The sequence below is a fragment of the Neolamprologus multifasciatus genome, chromosome 7 (assembly GCF_963576455.1).
Source record: "Neolamprologus multifasciatus chromosome 7, fNeoMul1.2, whole genome shotgun sequence".
Classification (NCBI taxonomy): Eukaryota; Metazoa; Chordata; class Actinopteri; order Cichliformes; family Cichlidae; genus Neolamprologus; species Neolamprologus multifasciatus.
Genome location: NC_140445.1, coordinates 53,296,869 through 53,320,402, shown reverse-complemented (window position 1 = coordinate 53,320,402; position 23,534 = coordinate 53,296,869). Strand labels below are relative to the sequence as shown.

General features: G+C 44.9%; 1 protein-coding gene across 1 annotated transcript in view; it reads right to left on the bottom strand.

Moving 5' to 3' along the window:
* Positions 1-23,534, bottom strand: part of syt7a (synaptotagmin VIIa) — a 100,993-nt gene that overhangs the window by 54,134 nt on the left and 23,325 nt on the right. Inside the window, exon 2 of the mRNA XM_085167924.1 lies at positions 5,111-5,214. Coding sequence (XP_085024050.1) covers positions 5,111-5,214 — 104 coding nt within the window. The remainder of the gene's footprint in view (positions 1-5,110; positions 5,215-23,534) is intronic.

Here is a 23,534-nt window from a genome sequence, read left to right as displayed (position 1 = left end):
TTTCACACCGGTGGGCGGCTGACATTTTTCTCAAAATAAGTGGTCCAAAGACTACAAAGGCCTTAATTAATATCTTAATGCCACTCTGTATAACCCCCCACCACAGCACACACACGCACAAAAGCACACGCTCTGATGTAAACAGTGTAAGATGCACAGATAAGAAAAAACATAAGTACGCAAATTGGTGTCTTCAATGAGATGTCTGAGGCACAGTTTTTTTAGGTTTGTCAGTTTAGACAAAGTCTTGTTGTTTATATGAGCCTGAGAAGTTTTCTTTAGCCTTCACAAATTAATGGCACAGTATTATAATACCTATTTTCCTCTTGCCAAATACCCTCATGTCAGACCTGGTTTCCTGGCACCTCTCAGGTGGAGCAGTAGGCTGGTTTTTCTAGTTTTCTGGAGCACCTGTTTCTCATCAGCTCATCAAGGATGCAGTATTAAAGACCGGCTCAAGCAGAATTGTTGCCTCTTTGTTGGTGGTAATCAGGGTTTGTAGTGGTTTCTCACGGTTCCTTTCTCTGTGAAATTCCTAACCTTGCTTTCTGTACTGTTTCTCTGGTGAGTTGCCTGGTGCAAAGACAGCTGGAAACACATCTCTGAATTTCCTTGCCCTGTGGAAAGTTTCTGGACCACTCCTTCAAACTCGGCTCACCTGCGCTCTCAAGCTGGTTGCCACCTGCTAAGGGAAAAATGCTTTCCAGTTTCTAATCTGCTTGCCCATTTTCCACCCCATGCTCTCCCTGCCAAGCTCCTGTAAGGAGGCAACTTTCCTGTCCAAATATACTGTTCAGTTGTTTCTTGTCCCTGAATCCTGGATTTGGCTCCATATTTATTGACACTATGACAAAACATAATGGAGGGTTTAACATAATGACTGAGATCTTGAATTTTGTTGAAGATGTAGGCTTACCAGACACGATTAGGTACAGATTTGTTTTCCTTCAGAACTATCTTAATTCTTCATTGCATAGATTAAACAAGGGGCTGGAGCCAGTCCTCAAAGGTGCTTTACTGGATTGAGATCTGGTGACTGGAGGCCATTAGAGTACTGCTATGTTCAAGAAACTAGCTTGAGATTATCTGAGCTTTGTGACATGGTGTGTTATTTTAAGAAGATGGGTACACTGGTCTTAAAGGGATTGGCGTGGTCAGCAACAGTACTCGGGTAGTTTCCACTCAGGGACCCAGAGTGAGCCATGAAAATATATTGCACACCATTAGACAATGACCAGCCTGCACAGTTTCTATAAGGCAGGATGGATCCATGCTTTCATGCTGTTTTCACCTAATTCTGACCCTACCATCTGAATGTTAAAGGACAAATTAAGACTCATCATATCAGGCCATTTTTCTTTTCAATATTCAATATTTTATTTTGTTTTTTGCACCTGTGTGAATTGTAGTCATTGGTGTCCAGTGTGGTCTGCTGTGGCTGTAGCCAGTCTGTTTCATGATTTGACGTCCTATTCAGAGATTTCAGAGATGCTCTTCTGCAAACATTTGTAACAAGTGATGACTTGAGTTCCTGTTAGCTTCCTTTCAGCTTGGAGCAGTCTGGCCATTTTCCTCTGACCTCTGTCATTGACAAGCTATTTTTACCCAGAGATCTGCCGCTCACTGAACATTTTCTCTGTAGAGATGTTGGTGTGGGAAAATCCTGAAAAATTTTCTGAAATACTCAGACCAGCCCATCTTGACGTTGTCTAAATGTATAAATGAGTTGCTGCTATGCCACTGGCATTAACAAGCATGTACCTTTTCATATATATCAAATATTAGCTTAAAAGCCTGATTGTAATGTAAATGGCCTGTATTTATATAGCACTTCACTAGTCCCTAAGGACCCCAAAGCGCTTTACATATCCAGTCATCCACCCATTCACACACTGGTGATGGCAAGCTACATTGTAGCCACAGCCACCCTGGGCGCACTGACAGAGGCGAGGCTGCCAGACACTGGCGCCACCGGGCCCTCTGACCACCACCAGTAGGCAACAGGTGAAGTGTCTTGCCCAAGGACACAACAACCGAGACTGTCCAAGCCGGGACTCGAACCGGCAACCTTCCGATTACAAGGCAAACTCCTAACTCTTGAGCCACAATCGCCCCATGTAAATTTACCCCATTTTTTAATTAAATCAAAACCAGGTCCAATTAAAATAAATCAGTGATATTGGCTGCCTTCTTCTTTATTCTTGCCATTGTTAGAAAGCATGACATTTGCAAGAAGAAGAAAAAAGCTTTCTGTTTTATAGATGATAACATATCCAACATAGTGATAGAAATAAGCTCCTGAAACCAATACAAATAAGAACTATAAAAAAACAACTATAATAACTGTGGTGTGAGGACAGTTGCCCACACAGGGTCATAAGGCCGAAAGATCGGCCCCCTATCCCAGCCCCCTGCTCCTCTGTGGCTGCTGCACAGCACTATCACAGGATGGAAATAAGATCCATTTACAGCAGTGCTCTGGAGAGGACCTAAGGGACTTTCCAAGGTAGTGGCAGCAGAACTACCTCCATCCACAGCAGAAAACTGGGAGTCATTCACTGCTCCATTTACTTTAAAGTGGAATATCAAATATAATGTGATGTTCCACTGAAGCAAACAATAGAAAGCCTGTGTTGTACCTCTGTTGCATTTCAGCACAGATCATTTCCTCCCTATATGTTGTAATGGCATCAAGAAGTAATCTAGATACAGTCACCTTGCTGGCGATACAAATGATATTATGTAGTGAGGCATGTGGTGTGTGGAGCCTGTTGCAGTGCCAAATTCTGCCATCTGTGGACCAGTAAGTTTAACAGCGGCGTGATGGTGAGCTCAAATAAGTAGGAGTTGGAGCCAACAATAAATGTGAAATAGGTGACCCGTGTTCCTCGGTTGTACAAGCACAGGATGAACCTGAAACCAATTAACTTTAGAGGCATGTGAATATAAAAAAATAAAAAAAGAATCAGTCAGCCAAAGTGCCACCAGCCCATACCGCTCGGTCTGTCTAAAGAGTGGTTGCCTCCCTTTAATCAATCACATTTCATACCACATAATCACGATGACATGCCCCCTGTCAGAGGTCAGTCTTTTTGATCTGGTTCTTCCCATCGAATGGACTGGTGCTGATGCTGTATCAGCACTCTTTAGAAATGCTTAGATGGTCATATTTAGGAGGTTAATTAGTACCCTACTACAGTGTTTATCAGCCTATTTCATCTAATGTACTCATACAGGCTGTCAGATGGACTCAACAACCCTTTCATCAACAGCACCTCATTAGAATTCATGTTAAAGTGGATGTGGATTACTTTCAGCTGTTTGCTTTTAGCGAAAATATTGATCGGATTGTAAGCGAACTGTCTTAGCCATAGCCATAACTATAAATACAACTAATACTCCATTAACAAGTGATCATAACATTTAGCAAACTATCTGAATGGTTTGTCCATTAGTTTTAGCTCACAGTTTCCTTGTTTTAGCTGTACTGTTAGCTAATGCCTTAACTAATAGCCACAGTTTAAGCTAGCTATGGTCATTCCTAAATCCTTTATCTGTTCCTTTATGTTTTCTTTATTGGTATCCTTTTTGTTAGCTTATACCCATTCTTCTCAAAGCTGTTTAGTTCCACTCAATTGTTCAGTTAAATGTATTTTTGTGGCAAACACATGATAATGTTTCTATGTATCTTATAACCCATTTGGAAATCACTATAATGCTGCTTTTTACAGTGAAAAAAGTGTGTGTTTTATGTGTCTATGCTAATTGAAATTTATATTGAAAACTACTTATACTCCATAATAACATTTTATGAAAAACAGTGCAAACATTGTTTGGGATTAAACTTTTGGCTTAACTTTTTGGGACTCCTTAGACGGAGAAAGGGCCTTGTCATTTTGCAAATGTCTTTAAGTTGTTAAGTTGGTCCCATTGGATACATAGTTTCTTTCTAAACCTTTTACAGAGTACTTTCTATTGCATAATTGTTTGAGTTTTAAAAAAGCTGTATTATTCACAGAACAACAAAGAGTCATTCACTGCAAATATATGTCATCCTCTTCTGATAAACTTCTAGAAGAATCTATGAATAGCTGTTTAAAAAGTTAGATAAAATGAATTCTAATCCAGATACAGCGATTCAACTACTTACACACTAATTAATGATTAGCAGTTAATACAAAACACTGTAAAATCATTAATAATACTGTTTTGGGGGGAAGTGATAAGAAAACTCTAAATAATGAGGCTAAATGAGTTTTCAAAACTTGTTTCCAAGAGTTTTGGCAACTCAAATTTGTTGTTAAGCTAATTATTATATTCCTGTGAGGTGAACAGTAAAATTATAGCTTCAGCAGCATATATTTCTACCATCAAAAAAAGTTAGAAATGTTTGTTGAATTTTAAAAAAAGTTCCAGTTCCAGTTAGTAATGTAAAATTTGCATTTACAACTTTCATCTCCTCTGTTATTTCCCACAGTAAATCGATCCACATATATACCTTGGCACAGATTTCAATGCCAGATGCAATCCTCCCATTTACCAGGCTTATGATCAGCAAGGGCTGAATACTAGTGCGTGTACTGGAAAAGTTGGATTTGTGTTTCCTGACACTTCTGAATCAGGGAACTTATGCGTGATTCGCTATCTTGCTAACCTCACAGGAATATTGTAATTAGACAATTAAAGATAATAATAAGTGATTAACAAGAAAATTCAACTTGCTAGAAGTAAAGTCAACAATAACAGTCAAGTAGCGCTAGCTGCTGATGTTGTTAATAACAAGACTACTACTTGCAATGCTGTATTTGAATTGTCAGTCCACAATTAATTTGTTGCGTTCAAAATTTCTCAACTGCACAAAATATTTGCACAGACTTTCTCAATAGCTTATACTAAACTATACTAAAATACTTTTTTGATGATGCTCTGAAATGTCTTTTTTTGTAGCAAACCCACACTGTTTATTTAAGGCTCTCTGATTACTGAAGGATAATGGGGTGGCAACAAATGTGACTGGAAGCTACAGTGTATCTGTTAGTGAAGCTCGTGTGTGTGTGTGTGTGTGTGTGTGTGTGTGTGTGTGTGTGTGTGTGTGTGTGTGTAAACTCACCAGCTTGCGCTGACACCAACCACAGACGCCACAAAGAGCCACCAGCCAAACAGCACACACTGTCACTGCAAGGGAGACCAGGAACACACTGAGGGACACTGAGCCTGTGCACAAACACACACACATACAGGGGGGTGAAAAGAGATTTTATTTTAAACGTGAGTGATGGCTTTTGGCACACATAGAGATATTTTCTTCAACATGTGTAAAATAGAAACATGGAGGACATTGTACATCATGTTGTCAAAGGGTGCAACCCAAAAGAAAGCAGGGATTTCTCTCACCACGTTTAATTGAATAGCCGAGCAGAGCTCCTTTTTTTTTTTTTTTTACATTCTCATAAAAACCTAAGAAATACAATCTCATCACCAGCCCTTTCATGCCGGAGCATTTCAATACCTTTCCAATAAGGAGTGGAGCCAGGCATCACTCAGATGTACACACATCACTGTCACTGTGTCACAGCTTGTTAAGTGACAGTCTGAAAGTGGAGGGAGGAGGGGGAGAGAGGAGGAGGAGAGGAGAGGAGAGGCTGACAATACAAGAGAGCTCATGATTTATGGGTATCGGTAGATGCCCAGCGAGAGAGGTGGCTCTGGAAGAGAGTCATAAAAAAACATCATCTATTGCTGCTCACATGTGTCTCAGTGTGTGACTGAGACAGAATAGATTCACACATCAGCACTCTTGAGTTTTCAATTCCACATTCTCCCACATTTAAAACAACTGGATGGGCTTCACTTTGCAGGACGAGGACAGACGGCCTCACTGAGCTTTTCTTATCTGCGCAGCAGGAAAGATGGCTATGTATTCAAATTCAGGATTTCTTTCTAACCGATTCTAAAACATACAGCGATAAATGGATGTCAGGATACATTTTCACACCCACAAGTGATAAACAATGACAAACAGGCAGGCTTTGGCTTTCAGTTACTGGGTTTGCCTTCCTCCCAGCTGCTGTCTTCTTTCCTTCCTTTGCTTGTCATAACTGCCCTTTCCATTAGGGATACACCAATATACCGGCCAGACGTGGGGCCGGTACTGGCCGTAGGCCTACAGGCAAATGAGATGGCATTAAGTAATGGCAGTGGTGTTGCATTAATTTTTGTGCCGGCCTAATGATCAAAGACAGTGGGATGAAGATGTCATGGTAGCTTTCCGTTGATTTAGGCGATTAAAATCTTAGGCATTGTATTAGAGTTTGACGTTTTGGATTAAAGTTATCCTCTGATTTCACTATACTCTGATTTCATTACTATTCTAGCAATTTTCAGCATTGCTTCTTGCTTGATTAGTTTTATCGTTGCACTATGATATCTGGTCCCTGTTTGTGTCACGCTCTGAGTTGGAGATTGTTATTCATCCCTCTATCTCGTCACGTCTGGATTATTGTAATTCGTTGTTTACTCATCTTAACAAAACTTCCTTGGAGCATCTGCGGGTTGCCTTCTAGGTACTCGCATGACACAGCGCTGCTAATTCAGCTGCAGAGACTCTCCATCAACTCCAGACTTTTTTTTTCTTTTAGAGTTTTGCATGGACAAGCACAAGAACTTTACATCCATGCATCGCCAGGAGGTCTCTGAGGTCACGTGATCAGGCTGAAAACTAGACAGAGATTTTGCAACACTGGAAAGCTCTCTCACTGAGACCTTTGGACTTGGCAATGGCTTTTCAAAGGCAGTTTAAACTTGCCTTTCTGCATGGTGGTATAGCAGGTAGTTTTTTGTATTGTAGTGCTTTACACATCTGCAAGCAAAAAAAAAAATCACTGCTTCAATCCTGGGAGACGACACGTTTTTCTGGAACGCACCAACTCAGGAGTGAGTTCTGAGGTATCTGGAACGTGGCAATAGTCCCATCTTCTCTTTGTCTGCTGTTAAAGTGTCTGTTATGCCTTCCTCTGTGAACTTGTGCACCTTTGGCTTCAATAAAAGGTTTTTTATTGTTATTTACATCCCACGTCCTGCATTTGGGTCCATCCTTCAGCACTCCGCACATCAACTCCTTTGACAGAAGAGTTAAAAGACTTCAAAACAGTTGAATTACTTCTTTATAACAAAGATTTCTTTGTGTCCCTGACATAAAAGAGCCAAAATAAAGAGCCAAAAAGTATTTTAAACCTTGGCATCAGCCCATAATTTACCATCACTGCATCCTTACTTTTCATCTCCCTTCTCTGTCACATCTTTTGCCTTATTGTCCACCTTGCCATCTCCTCGGGGAACTGATGTGACTAGAAAGGAGTAATAGTGGCAGGTGATATTTCATAGGGAAAGTCTGAATGGGATCTCCATTTTATTCGCGCTTTCCCTCAACCTGAACCGCTGTTTTCAAGTCACTGAGACACCCGAGGCCACTTCGGAAAAGAGAGAGCAAACTCAACCACACAAGCATTGCCACACACCGAGTCTTTGTGGGACAAAGGATGGTTATTTTGTCTTATAACATTTTATTTTGTGGTGCAAAAGAATCATTTAGTTTGCGCATTAGAAAAAAAACCCTTGAACCCTGGATGGGAAAATATAGGCAACACAGACTGTGCATCTCTTATAAATAAAATAAATAAATAACAAGTAATCTCGTCCTTTTATTTTTCCTTTATCAATATTCCTGCTGACTGTCCTCATTTCAGCTAAGCAAACAACCTAAAATGAGAAATAGTGTTGCCAGGTCCTTCTTTGTACCTGCCAATAGCTGGCTTGTGTTAGCCACCTTAGACTCTCAACAGGAGCCAATAAATTATATCATTTATTACAGTTTAAATCCTTGTTTACCGGTTTGTCTGTCGATCCACTTTTAAATATGTCTCTGTACCATTGTGACCAGCTAATGATTTGTGTACTCTGTGGAGCTTTCCTAGAAACAAGATTTGGCTCACATTCAGTGCTTTCTAAACAAAATGTCGGCATCCTTGACTTTTAACACAATGAACCTATTTCATACAGCGCCACATTTAATTTCATTATGTAGCAATAATAATGTTTTTTGCATTTCTTGTCAAGTTCTTACCACTCTTAGATCAGCTGTAAACTGAGAAAACAATAAACGCACAAAAAGTCTCAACCACGCAACTCCTTCAGCAGCTCTGTGTCGTGAGCTGCTTGCAGATGTTTCTGTGGATTTTCAGACTATAGCGACAGAAAGAATACGTGCCTTAACCAGCGCCAGCGGGAACTGAACTTTGCTCTGTGTGGTTGATGGAAACCTGCTTTTACACCTGTATCGCCTGCAAGATAAGAATCCTAAACATCTCAAACATTAGACACTGTCAGGCGTTGTGGAGTGGAGGCGAGGAAGAAGGAACCCAAACGCAGGACTCGCAGGTAGGTGAAGCTGGGTGATTTATTGATGACGGAATGAACACACAGAACAGAGGAAGGACATGGCTGGCTGGACGACTGACTGAACGAACGAAGGAGGACTGACTGGCTGGCTGACCGAATGCTGGCGGAAACAACAACATAACCTAAACATCATCAATGACACGACAAAGCACGAGTGGAAACAGAAGACTTAAATACACAGACTGATGAGGATGATAATGAGAGACCGGTGAGTACACAGCTGAACATAATCTGGCTAATGGCACGAGACGAGGTGACACAGGAACAAACAGGAAATGAAACAGGAAGTGGCAAAATAAACTGAACATGAACAAAACGGAAAGCACTGGGTCACCGACCCAGGAACCCTGACAGTACCCCCCCTCCAAAGGCCGGCACCCGACGGCCAAAAGAAAGAAAAACCAGAACAGGGCGGGCGGAGGGGGCCCAGGACGGAGGGACGGAGTCCAAAACAGAAACAGTTCAGGTGGGCGGCCGCGTGGCCGGCGGCCGAGACGAGACAGTTCAGGTGGGCGGCCGCGTGGCCGGCGGCCGAGACGAGACAGTTCAGGTGGGCGGCCGCGAGGAAGACGGCGGCGGCCGCTGAGCTGGTCCGGTGGGCGGCCGCGAGGAAGGCGGCGACGGCCGCTGAGCTGGTCCGGTGGGCGGCCGCGAGGAAGGCGGCGGCGGCGGCCGCGAGGAAGGCGGCGGCCGCGGCCGCGAGGAAGGCGGCGGCCGCGGCCGCCGCGGGGAAGGCGGCGGCGGCGGCTGAGCAGGTCCGGTGGGCGGCCGCGCCGGCGATGACGTCCAGAACGTGGCTGGGGCGACGGTGCGGCAGCCGCAGGACCAGGCGAAGCAGAGGCTGGCGACGCGGCAGCCGCTGGACCAGGCGAAGCAGAGGCTGGCGACGAGGCTGAGGCCGGACCAGGCGAAGCTGAAGCTGAAGCCGAGTCCGGACCAGGCGAAGCAGACGCTGAAGCTGAAGCTGAGTCTGAGGCTGGCCCAGGCGACGATGATGAAGCCGGAGCTGGCCCAGGCGACGATGATGAAGCCGGAGCTGGCCCAGGCGACGATGATGAAGCCGGAGCTGGACCAGGCGACGATGATGAAGCCGGAGCTGGACCAGGCGACGATGATGAAGCCGGAGCTGGACCAGGCGACGGCGTGGGTGAAGCTGAGGCCGCAGCTGGCGAGGGTGAAGACACGGAGGCCGCAGCTGGCGAGGATGAAGACACGGAGGCCGCAGCTGGCGAGGATGAAGACACGGAGGCCGCAGCTGGCGGCTGGACAGGCTCCTCGGGCCCTCCAGCTGACGAGGCAGGAGACTGGACGGGCTCCTCGGGCCCTCCAGCTGACGAGGCAGAAGACTGGACGGGCTCCTCGGGCCCTCCAGCTGACGAGGCAGAAGACTGGACGGGCTCCTCGGGCCCTCCAGCTGACGAGGCAGGAAGCTGGCTGGGTTCTCCTGAACCTCCAGCTGACGAGTCGTGGGGCTGGACGGGCTCCTCGGGCCCTCCAGCGGACGGGACAGGAGGCTGGACGGGCTCCTCGGGCCCTCCAGCAGACGGGACAGGAGGCTGGACGGGCTCCTCGGGCCCTCCAGCGGACGGGACAGGAGGCTGGACGGGCTCCTCGGGCCCTCCAGCGAGAACAGTCTCGGGACCAGCGGGCACAGGGGCCCCTGGCAGGCGCAGAACAGAACCAGCAGGCGCGAAGACCTCTGGCGGGCGCAGAACAGAACCAGCAGGCGCACGGGCCTCTGGCTGGAGACAGGCAGGGCCAGCGGGCGCGGAGGCCCCTGGCTGGAGACAGGCAGGGCCAGCGGGCGCGGAGGCCCCTGGCTGGAGACAGGCAGGGCCAGCGGGCGCGGAGGCCCCTGGCTGGAGACAGGCAGGGCCAGCGGGCGCGGAGGCCCCTGGCGGGAGAGCGGCCGGGCCAGCGGGCGCGGAGGCCCCTGGCGGGAGAGCGGCCGGGCCAGCGGGCGCGGAGGCCCCTGGCGGGAGAGCAGGAGGGCTCACAGCTGGCTCTGGGTGCTGTGGCTGCAGGTCCGGGGACTGAATCGACTGGATGGGAGGCGACTGGACTGACTGGACTACAGACTGGACTACAGGGGACTGGAGGACGGGAGGAGACTGGACTACAGGGGACTGGAGGACGGGAGGAGACTGGACTACAGGGGGCTGGAGGACGGGAGGAGACTGGACTACAGGGGGCTGGAGTGAAGGCTGAAGAGCAGGTGAGTGAACTGACTGGAGTGGAAGCTGAACAGCAGGTGAGTGAACTGACTGGAGTGGAAGCTGAACAGCAGGTGAGTGAACTGACTGGAGTGGGGAAGCTAAGGGATGAACAGAGGTTGGCGATGCTAATGGCTGAGCTAATGACAGAGTTACCGAGGGGGATAAGATGGCGGCCTGGGCTAATAAGGCTGGTGCCTGAGCAGGGGACACCTCAGCTAGCCTAACCAGGGACAGTGCGAGGGCGTGAAAGGTTGGATCAGGAGGTGGATGAAGAGGTGAAGCAGTAGGGGGGCCGGTTAGCTCTTCCAAGCCTCCAGGGAGGTCAGGCTGGGTTGAGGCTGCCCTCAGCCTGGGCGCTGGGACAGGCACGGGAGGTGGCTGGACACCAGTCACCCCCACCCGGGAAACAAGAGTGGATGTGGAGGTAGACTGCGTCGCAGCTGCCTTCCTCCTGGGAGCTGGCACCGGTGTGGGTGTAGGCCGGGCCCTAGACATCTGAGGAGGTGAAATGGCTGAAGAAGAAGGCCAAATCTGGGCTGCCGTGCTGGTGGGGAATGGCTGAGTGACGGGTGTGGAAATGGTGACCGGGTGTGTGCTACTGGCAGGTTTATCAGAGTTCAGTCTGTTTTTTCTGCCACCACGATTTACAGTCTTTGCGGGAGCACAGCAGAAAAACTCTTCCCAGTCTACATCATCCAGGAGGAAATCCCCCCATGGATCGGTGGTGGATCTGTTATGTGTTTTATGTGAATAATCAGACGATGGATGTGGAAAACAGTTAGTGGAACTCACCACCGGGAATGGTTGAAAATAGTCCATATTATGGCGGCGTGTGCGCCGCTTTCTTCGGGAAGAGGAAGCGGCCGGGGTAAACAGCTGAGCCCCTGGCGCATTAGCCTCCATTGAGTCGAGGTGGGAGGCGTAGCCGCGGTGCCGTGGCGAAGGTGGAGGTCCGGCGAATGAGGCGGCGGGTGTGCGAACGAGGAGCGGAGCAGCGAGAGAGGGAGCGGCCGAAACGCGGCACGAAACGTCCGCTCTCCGCGGCAAATGCTCCGAGGCAGGTGTGGCAGCAGGTGTGGCAGCAGGTGTGGCAGCAGGTGTGGCAGCAGGTGTGGCAGCAGGTGTGGCAGCAGGTGTGGCAGCAGGTGTGGCAGCAGGTGGGGGAACGCGGCGTCTCCGAGGCCCGCCCAGAGCCAGGCGAGTCCCCTCGAAGACGTGCTCTCGCTCCGCGAAGAGCCGCTGTTCTCCCCTGACCAACTCTGCCCAACGGTAAAGCGCTGCCACCTGCTGCTCGTTGAGGTCCGAGTCCGCTGGGTCCCAATCGTGTCTTCGTGGCACGGGTCGTGTCATTCTGTCAGGCGTTGTGGAGTGGAGGCGAGGAAGAAGGAACCCAAACGCAGGACTCGCAGGTAGGTGAAGCTGGGTGATTTATTGATGACGGAATGAACACACAGAACAGAGGAAGGACATGGCTGGCTGGACGACTGACTGAACGAACGAAGGAGGACTGACTGGCTGGCTGACCGAATGCTGGCGGAAACAACAACATAACCTAAACATCATCAATGACACGACAAAGCACGAGTGGAAACAGAAGACTTAAATACACAGACTGATGAGGATGATAATGAGAGACCGGTGAGTACACAGCTGAACATAATCTGGCTAATGGCACGAGACGAGGTGACACAGGAACAAACAGGAAATGAAACAGGAAGTGGCAAAATAAACTGAACATGAACAAAACGGAAAGCACTGGGTCACCGACCCAGGAACCCTGACAGACACTACCTGAGTTTATCTCCTGATCACAGAGACTGACCCAGACTGGAAAAAAAAGGCATGATCCAGCTCGACTGAACATGCACTGATTGTACAGATACAGTAGATATAATCAGCATAATAGTCTTTATCCATCCATTTGTCTTTATCAACAGACAGGCTACTAATGGTAAAGAAGAGCAAACATGCCCCTCTGAGCATGAGAGGGTCAGTGAAACGCACCCATATCCTGAATGATGATTATCTCTATTCATAGCGGTTTGAAAATAGATGCTATGTACTCTGCTACTGTATATTCACAGAGAAGTCAATAAAGGAGAGTCCATTAGATGCTATGACATCAGCAAAGGGAGCGATAGATCTTAAATAAGGAGAGCTGAACTGGTGTCCAGCTACGGCTTGTGGTAGCTGCAGAGCTAAGTGGCTCTCTGATGGCTGTTTTGAACTGTGGAAGAGGTTGGAGACTCAGGTGGATCTGTGAAAGCCAGCAGCTGATGTAGGGTCCTGTATTCTCTCTGAAGGTCGGAGGGTGTGGGGGTGTGTGTTTTATGAGCTGTGTCAGTCATGAGAGCTAAGGGAGTAAAAAGCTTCCAACTAAAACGCAGTCCAAAGAGGCCATGCTACTGCTCTCAGTAATGGACAGCTGACTTCTGCTTTCCACTTCATGGGATATGTGCTCTTTTTTGGGAAACACTATAGACAGCTATAGCATGCAGGCTGAGGGATGACGAGAAGGAAATGCACTGCTTCTGCAGTATTATGAAGATATGCAAATCTTCAGTGCCACGGCTGCGGAGGAAAAAGAAGCATCATTAGAGTAAGAGAAGCCCGAACAACACGCAGCTATCACAGCACTCAGGAAATTCAATTTATCTTTCCCCGTGAACACTACAAAACTTTTAGCCTGAAATCCTCGAGCAGGCGATACATTAGCGAGGTGGAAGATAAAACTTGTATGCCGGACTGAAATAAGGTTTCCACTTGAAGTTAAACGAGGGCAGCAAACATAAAATGCAATCTTTACCATATGTAACCAAGTAACGAAAGAAAAGACCCTTTTTAAATGAAGGCTGGTGGAAAATGGCACCACTCAGTAAAAACTGACAAGTGAGCTAAACGAGCCATTGAACCCTTTGATCAGAAGCTTTTAGAAGTCAGAGCACTCTTGAACTTAAAAGTCGCTTGTTTGCTTGAGATTTCAGTGGCGATCGCTTTTTATATGTACATAAAAGAGAAAATAAATGGCACTACATACTGGTGTGAGTGGTGACGGTGATGTTGTAAATGAGCCTGCAATAAAAAACCCTTTCAGAACAACAAAGCACTTCGTGTAGGAGGTTAAATGTGGACGGCTAACGAGAACTTGCAGGAAATATCAAAGCGCAGACTCTTTTGCATAGAGTGTATGGCTAGCAGCATTGAGGGATAAAATGCACGTAGGAGATCTGGTGCACATGAAGTGAGGTAAGCCAGGCAGAAAGGGACCAATCCTCGGGGGGGAGAGAAGAAATTGCTCATTGGACAGGCGGAACTGGAGCAGCATCCAGTCAGCAAAGCTGCCACACCTCATCTTTATGTACTGACTGAGGTGGAGAGGCCAGTGCCTTAGAAGCTCTAGGTGCAAAGCTCATAGCCTAATTGCCACTTCAAAGTCCCTGCTTCTTGTACTTGAGCCTGGGCTCTGCCCTCTTTATATCCACTGAGCTGCGGGGTAATCCTTAGATGTCACTCAGATGTCTTCACAGTCTGTCCCCTCTGAGGCAGAATCTGTGCGTAACAGCAGAAATGGTATTTACCTCCAGGTATATTGTAATACTGAGCATTTCAATTTGCTTCTATCTACCTTCTGGCTCAATTCGGAGCTCAGATAATTTCCATTGTTTGCAGTTGGCGTCTCAAGACAAAAGGCTGGATGTCAGTAAACAGCGCATGCATACGAAGGCACACAAAATAAATATTTCGCCTGTTGCTCAGTTGCACAAAATAATTTGAGTGGGAAGAGTCTAAAAAACATTCAGCAGACGAGACGTGGATATAATGAAAAATGATTGCAGTTCCAGGTAAATAATGCAGTTGATGAGGTGACATTTAACACAGTGAGCACAGAGCTGGATGCTGGAAATGCTGCAGAGTGCTCAAAGAATGACCTGCTGTTTTGGCATGTTTCATCACATTATTGTAAAGCCGGGCAGTCTGGCGAGGCTCAATAGGTATTTGCTCGCGAAAGAACGCCACTTCAAATAGGACGGACGGCAGATTATTGACAGTTCTATCCTTCTTGCAGACAACAATGTGAGCCGGTTGGTGGGTGCATATTGGTATTTGATTCAGAAAACAAAGCAGCTCTTCGGGAAATGTCAAATATCTCCTAATCGTTCCCTTTTCGGATAAATCCTTTCTGAATTAATTTTCCGCCCCAAAGTCGTGTCATTTTATATCAACAGCACTTGGTTTAAAAGAAGTGTTTTCAGGGTTTTGGTACCTGGACCCTGGACTCTTGCTTCTCAGGTGTCAATGCTTTCCATCCCTTTATGTTAGTATGCGGTGATGATAACTGTGCAAAACCATACCAGACAGCATAATGTAAATCCCAATTCACAGTGAAACCTGGAGCCCCATGGGCTGCAATCACTGGGATGTGTAAAGTAACCAGTGAAGTTGTGACAGGTGGCGAGCACCTGTGGTTAGAGTGTCTCTTGCATCCGCTGTAGGCTACAGGGACTTGTGCCAGTTTTCTGTCCATATATGCTCTCAGTGGCTCAGCTGCAACACTGTTGTGCCATGACAGAGCCTGTTTCACAGCAAGAGGACAGCCGCCTACGTCTGTCTCAGATGAAGGGTAAGCACAGTGACAATCTGAGCTGGAGTTTGACCAACAAAGCATCACGTGGCACATGCCTGGTGTCACCTATAATGCCACCATCACCCTATTAGCACCTCTGACAGTGAACGGATGAATCAACCATAAAATCCAACAAAATCTGGGCAGTAGGGGTGTAAAATGAGCTGGAGCTATGATAGAATGTTTAAATATTTATAAGGGAATGAAATAAAGTTCTCAATCATGCCGTATAGTTGTTATATAAAATATCATTTAAAGTTAGACTGTGGAGTTTACTTGTCAACAAACTTATATTTACATCAACTGTTACCAATACACATAATATGTGTATCCCTGAGGGAAGGATCTGGACATCTCATATCATGGATAATCTTAATTTTAGTATATGATCTGCTTTTATGAGGAATCATGTAGATCTTAGCATCAAATAAACAAAAAATAAATAACAAAGGGAAATAAGCAAAAGGCAACCGTTGTTTGTGACACATTTAAAAAGGCAAAACTTTTACTTTGAAAGTGAATTGTTTCTCTTACTTTCTCCCAGCAACCTTCAGCAACCAGCCAACAACCAGTTGGAGAACTGTACATTTTTCCATAGCAACTGGTAGTTGCCAGAGGGTTGCTAATCATATATACTACTAGTCACAGGAGTTAAAATAAACCTGGGGGCATGAATTGTGATTCGAAGCATAGATTGTGTTTCTACCCCGAAAGTGTGTCCTTACATATGATCTTTCGCTCAGACGTTGTTAACATCCACTTTTATGACAAATAGTTGTCTTATTGGCTGACAGCGTTAATGCTTTAAGAAGCACAAACAGCACAAACAGGCCAAATGGATTTGGCCTGTTCACTGATTCACTGATTCTGTAGTAGAAGTGAGGCCTAGCAGACACTGATCGGCTAAAGCTTCCAATCAGCACACCTGTCAATCAAAGCAGCCCTGCTCCAATGCCTGTATCTAGATATATGACTCTTAAATGAAAATCACCCCTGTTTGAGTTGCATTTAGAAAAAAAACTATCCACAGAAGTTAAAAACATGTGTACAAAGCTTATAAACATACTTTTTAACTCTTTTCCCTATAAACTCGACATCTGACAACCTTCCCTGTATCCATAGTAACGCGTTTTGACACTATAGTATATATCAAAAAAGACACAGTTTGACAACCATTAGAACAACTGGGTTTTTCCAAGGGTAGATGGATAGGCAGAGACCATCCTCATTAACTTCTGATGCACACCCGGTCATTTTGTTCTATAAGCAGGCCTGAAATGTGGCAGAAGCCACTCCTTATATAAAAGAACTTCAAAGCTTGCTCCTAGACTAGACCTGCAAGGGGTAAAGAGTTAATATTTTTTAAACCAGCCTCAAATGCCCATTAAAAGAACTACAGCTTTTGGACCTTGACAATGGCAGTTTTATTTATATAGCACATTTCATTGCATGGCCCTTGTGTGCTGGCTACATTTTTCAGCCTCGTGGTTGCCGACCAGTGCATCGCTGCATTTTTTTGACAGATTACCAACATCTATAGATTAATCCAACAGTGTGACACCTTCGTAGTAATGTGTATTGTGTCAAAACAGCACTCACATGTGTGTCCCCATGAGGATGCCCAAGACGAATAGCTCTATAGCTCCACTAGAATCCCCAAACCTTATGAGGTAGTGTTAAATACAACAGGAGGAATCTGTATGTATGTATTTATCCTTTGGCAAAATAATACAATAACTCAATAATACAAATGATTTTCTTATCTACTGTATGCTACTAGTAAATACTCACAAGCGTCGGTGATAAATAAGCAGCAGCCAGCTCATGGACAGATGCTCACAGAATAGACTGACAGCTTAACTTCTGTGTGGTAAATATGCCTGTAATAAACTGTCAGAATAACAGCTGAATCTTTCTGTATGTATAATTCGTTACACCTTTGGGTGCACATTGTTCTTTGGATTATCATTTTGTTAAAGCCCACACCACCCTGCAGGAAACAGTGTGATATCAATAAATTATATATTTGTATTTTAACTCCACACACTGATTTATAATATTTCTTCTTTCTCCTTGTTGTTGTGATCTCACCAAGGGGTTAATGAATATTATCTACTTCTAATTTTGTGATAAAGTTGACATTCAGCTTACATCCATTTCTTCTGTGTCTTTGATAAGGACTTTATCCTGTCTGCAAGGTCTGATCTATCACGTAATCTATCAGTGTGTCTGCTATAATTTTCTCCCCCAGCTCAGCCTCAGAAAGACTGAATTAACTGGTCAGATTGAAATGAATGGTTTTCATATGTAAGTCTCAAAGACCCAAAGACGCTCTCTTTGAGAAGGCAGACTTGTGTTTGTAAGTGTGTGTCTGCCTTGCATCAAACGCACATTAATAATGGATTACAGTTGTTTGTTGAAGGATGCCTGAAAAAACAAAAACACTACATAAAAGGAGGTTAACTCATCTGCCTGCTTGGACTGCAATTTATCATTTAATCATTTTTTTAATTATTTCATTTTCTCATTAATTTACCTCTTTACCTGATGCTCCTCGGGTCAGATTAAACATCACGCCTTCCTCAGACTTGACCTCTCTCCTCTCTTTTAAATACTCTTCGCACTTTTCCCCTCCTGGGTGTCATTTTGGGATAAATGACTGTTACGTACGGACTGACGCCTGATCAAACCAAATGAGCTTCTCTTGGCTCCTAAGCTTGAGGATGTTATGGCTCCTTCACACCATTACAAGCAACCTATTATTCACCAGTCCCACTGATGCCCTTGAACGTATTGATTTAAGTCCTCGTGGTGGCTGTTGATACTCTGGAGGTGGACTAGTGTCCATCCCTGTAATGAGTGTCTGAGCTTTAAACTAAGTCATCCATGACTACCATTATTCTAGGTTGAAGGGCATTAAATTGCCTCTATATACCCTATGCTATTTGTTCTAAGGAGGGTCAGGGCTCACAATAAACAGTTTATTGAATTGATTGATACACTTTTCCCCTGGTGTCTCCATTTTTTCCCACATTTTCCTTATTACTCAGGCTGCGAACTTGTTAAAGGAGACCTATTATGTCCATTTCCAGCTGTAGAAGAATCTCACTGTTGGAGTTTTACACGATTGCCAGGTTTTATTTATCCTATATGAGCCCTCCTGCTCAGCCTATCCTGTTCCTTTAGCTCCTCTCAGTTTAAGGCCACCCTCCCTTTAAGTAAACTATCCTTTTCTTTTTTTGGCCCGCCAAAACAAAAGGTTTGAACGGCATGTGGCTGGTTCTCATAGTTAGAGCTGTATGTCTAAGATTACCACATTAGTCTATGTTATTATGTATGTCATAAGTTCATTTATCATAAAAGAATTATATCTGGGAATCCACTGACTATTGTCTCCCTGGCCTGGGGAGCCGATAGCTATCAGCTAGGTTTTAGCTGATAGGAGAAGCACCCAGTTTGGTTTTCTCCTGCCATAGTCCATCTGCTTCAAGGTTCAATGTGTTGTGTATACACTGGTTGTTACTTGGCTTACTGTTGCCTTCCTACCAGCTTGAAGCAGTTTGGCCTTTCTGAACTGCTGCTCACTCGATAGTTTCTCTTCTTAGGACCATTCTCTGTAAAACCTAGAAATGGTTGTGGGGGGGAAATCCCAGAAGATCAAAAGTTCCTGAAATAATGAGACCAGTCCATTTGCCATCAAAAACCATGCCACACTCAAAGTCACTTGAATCCCCTTTCTTGCCCCTTCTGATGCTCAGTTTGATCTTCAGCAGGTTATCTTGATGTTTACATGTCTAAAATGACATTAATTTACATTAATAAGCCATTAAACAGGTATACTTAATAGAGTAGCTGGTGACTATCTGGTTATAGAGGTTCAAGGTAAAGATTCAAAATCCTTATTAGTCAATGATCCACAAAGGTCACTAAAATAGAAAATTCTTCTTTTCCTTGTGTTTACTTTCTCATATGCACCACTGAGAAGCTTTTCATTTAAATGAATCTTGTAATCTCATGTCCAGTTCCCCTTAATGTATTCACCCTGTGATCCCACTGAATATTTAGCTCTTGCAGTTGGTTAATGTTATGTTTACATCACAGCAGTAAACACTGGTTAATCCATTCCTTATACTTTTATCAGGGCCTTCTTTGGCTGTGGTGAGGCTTAAAAGAGCCACCATCCTTCAAAGTCTTTAAATGCTGTGTGCATTACTACAGATATGTTTACATAACGTGGAGAAATGCAAAGCGTGACGGAGCTGCTGTGCCTGGTTACTGCATGGTTGTACACAGTCGCTGCCACCGGTACAGCCTATATCATTTTTCCCCTCACATTTTCTCTTATTTTTTTCCAATAGTCATCGTCATCAAAGCTCAAAATGGTTATAGTCTTTAGCGCCAAACATTTTTCCTGGCTCCTCTGACTTCCTACGCCTACTCGACGTTCACTTTTTACCACCTTCTTCTCTGTGTGCCTCTCCTGTAACTTCTAATTTATAGCTGCATCGCTTTTCACCATCTGTGTTGAAAGTTGTTTTTTAGCCGAAGCCCTCCTAAAAATGTGCACATGTGCTCAAAGCTGCACGCACCAAAACGCACGCATATTCTTCCACTTGACACAGCTTAAGCACAATGACATGAGTGGGAACGCATGCACTTTAGGGATGTGAAGAAACCAAGAAAAGTGGAGAGAGAACAGTGCAGGAAAAAGCAGAGTGGGAGTGAGGGAAGAGAGATTCAACTGTAATGCTATTGAGAAGCAATTTGTGAAGCTTGTGCATATGCATGCAGGCCTACAGTCCCCATCTGCCCACATCATCAGCTCACTGCTGGTGACATCAACCAAGACAAAGAGGTTTCGGATGCTCCAGATGTATTATGTGGGTGGTATTATAAAATCTAATCCAAGTCAAAGTCAATTGTATTTGCCTAAGGATACCAAGTTGCATGCATTCGTGGCATGTGTTTGTATGCGTGCGTACGTGCGTGCATGTGTGTGTGTGTGTGTATGCGCTATTTTTTAATCGATGGCTAACTTCCTGTGCTACACTTACATGAAAAAATATTAGCCTAAATATTCTCTGTCTTTCAAAAGTGGGAAAACAATTATTGAGGGTGTAATTAAAGTATTGGCAGGACAAGTGCAACTTTAATTGAATGACAGCTAAATGACAGCTAAATGACAGTGAAGCGGCCTAGTCTCCGCGTATCCGTTATGGTTTATATAAAATCTCATCAAACTACACAATGAGCTCAGCTTAAGGCATTCACACGACTATTCTCGTCCCAGACGGTCACACATCTACAGAGCAAAGTTCATATGAAAATGCCAGACAGACTCCATTTGTCATAAATGAATTAATTTTGATTCATGGCTACCTGGAGGGCGCTACCTTTGCCTTCTTCATTCAATTAAAGGCTGCTTGTAAAACGCACTTTATTACATGTCTGGACAGACTTGGCAGTAAAATACCAGAACCTTAGCTTCTAGCTAGAGGTTAAAGTATTGACTCGGCCACAACCCAGCCAAAGTCATCTCCCTTTAGACTCCATAAAAAAGCCACTAAAACGCAGACCTTAGGTGACCCGATGCCAGCCTTGCGTGTGTGTCTTTCTGTACGTCCACCTTGAATGTAGGTCTTTCTGCAAGTGGCGTTCCCTTTCCACTGAGTCAAAACCTCAAGCTGATAACCTCAGCTGGTGCGATGAGTGATCACCCTGCCTCTCCTGTGACCGCAATGTTCTCGGCGGCTGGTGTCAGGAGCGCTGACAACAGGAGGATGTGCAAGTGTGCGACAGCTAAGTGAGACGGAGTGAAAGGTTCGTTTAGAGGAAAAATAAATGGGTCCGGTGTCTTTGTATGTGCAACAGGCAGCCAAGCTGTAATTTACACTGTCATAGGAGCACAAAGGGAGAACAGGCCAACACCACTATAGGGTGCATTATATTTGTTCAGTGACTTCTGCTCTCATCTGATGGAACGGAGAATTCCCAGGTGACCTTTCTCGTCAGAGGGCTGTGCATTAATGGTTAAGCTCCACTACGGCCCGACTGATCCTGTTCTCTACACTGTTGCGAAATGTGCGGAGGCCCGAGGGACAGCACTGCATTGGCTTCGTGTCAGGAGAAGATTTAAATACCCCTCTGCATTTAGATTCCAGCTGGAGTGACACCACAGAAAATAACCCCCATTAGCATCAGGCAATGTCAAAGGAAGGACAAATTAAAGTAATGAAATGTATCCTCTCTTAACGGCGACTCTTTAATGTATCTTCTTCCTCTGACTCAAAGCGGCTTTCTTCCAAAAAAAAAAAGAAGAAGAACACATTTGATAATTAATTATTTAAATGAGTGAAGTTTCACTTTTTTGGAGACAGACAGCTCTATATAAACATAATTTCATTTTCATAAGCACAGGGTCATCGAGGAAGGGCCTTCAGCGCTGCTGTCTGTTGCTTGACTGCTCATTGATGTGTTTGCTTGTAAAACTGTCAACAATTTACAGCTGGGTAGTACCCAGCAGACTGAGACTTATTGACGATGCCACGCAGCTGCTCGATGCGGCAGGCTACAGTCGAGCTCATGGGAAATATAGTTTTCCACAGCTTACCGGTCCTTGTGGCCTTCGCTTCTGCAGGGAGTGCTCTGTGATTTTTCCTTCCACATTAAGTCAATTATACAACACCTGAGGACACTTCAAGCCCAGCTCCACGTTGTAACAGCTTGTCTTAATTCTTCCTCACTAGCATATTAATACAAGCTGCTGTGACAATGCTTTACACTCACAAGGAGGGCCTGCTCCTGCAGTCAATACCACCTCTGTGTTACAGCTTGGGAGTGGCCGTATTACTCGCAGTACCGTGCGTGTCACTATTTGTCATGTCAGCCAATACTGCAAAGTTTTCCATCTGGCTGGCAGAGGCAGCGGTGAACTAATGGCAGGCTTGGCTGTCATTAAGCAGAGCGATACACACCCAGAGCTCTCATATCTACTTGACATTATCACCCTAACATCATGACAAGGATGCCATTTGGCTAACTATTGCTGGCATAACTGAGGAAGAAAATAATAGAGGGAGTGTGAGTTCAGGCTGGAGAGGAATTAAGAGAGAGAGAAAGAGAAGAGATTTAAGTTATTACTGGAAATCACAGTAGACGTCTCTTCTGGCAGGGTAATAATGAGCAACACGGTATTTCTGCTCGAAATATATAATTAAATGTGGAAAGCGGCAGTGCGCTGCTTTCCATCACTGTCTCAATTTACTTGAAACCCTCTTTAGGGCGCACAATGCTGAGCTGACCACATGTAAACTGAGTTGTCACAAACAATCTAAGCGGCACTGCGACGGTTATTTATTGTAATTGGAATGAAAAGCTAAAGCTCTGAACTAACCTGATCTAAGGATGATTAATTAAGTCGCTTCAAGGAGCTACAGTTCTCGTCATGCATAATGGGTCAGAAGAAAAAAGAAACGTTTAAAAAGAAACAAAAAAAACAAGCGATGCTATCAAGGCAGACTCTCAGCCTCCATGAGGTCTGTTAGAGCACTAAAAGGACAAATGGGACAGTTGTGTGATCTGTATGCAACGTGACCTTTAAGCCAATCGAGGGGGCGGGGGCAGATTCCCAAAAGCCCCCAAAACAGTGGTTCCCGTTACATCAGATCTGGTTGCTTTGAACAGATTTTTCGAGATCATTACTGTTTCTAAAAAAAGATCTCACTCCGCTGTGCTCTTTGGGATAGGAGCGGGTTCAGTCAGAGGACAGGTTTAACAGTGCTCGTGTCATGGTTTTAAGTAAGGCAGTTTTTGCTCAGTTGAAATACACGCTGGATGGGACCACTGGATGAATTACAATGAAATTTAGAGCAAATATTCATGGTCCCCCCGAGAAGGAGTGTAGGAACGCGCCAGCACTACTTTTTGTCTGATAAAATGAAAGTGCACTCAAAAAAATATTCATGCCCAAACTGAATTTTAAGTAATTTAATTATATGTAAACTTTCCATATAATTTTGTTACATGAAAAGAATGCATATTTCATAGAATCTGGTCAAATGAAATTAGTTTGACTGGTATGCATTCAGTTCATACCAAGCATATTTTCCCCATGTACTTATATTTACAGCGGGTAAAATCAGTACTGAACACGTCACCGATTTTCTAAGCAGATATTTTTCTATTGACGTGAAATTCTCACCAGATGTCGGAAACAACCCATCACATCCATACATGCA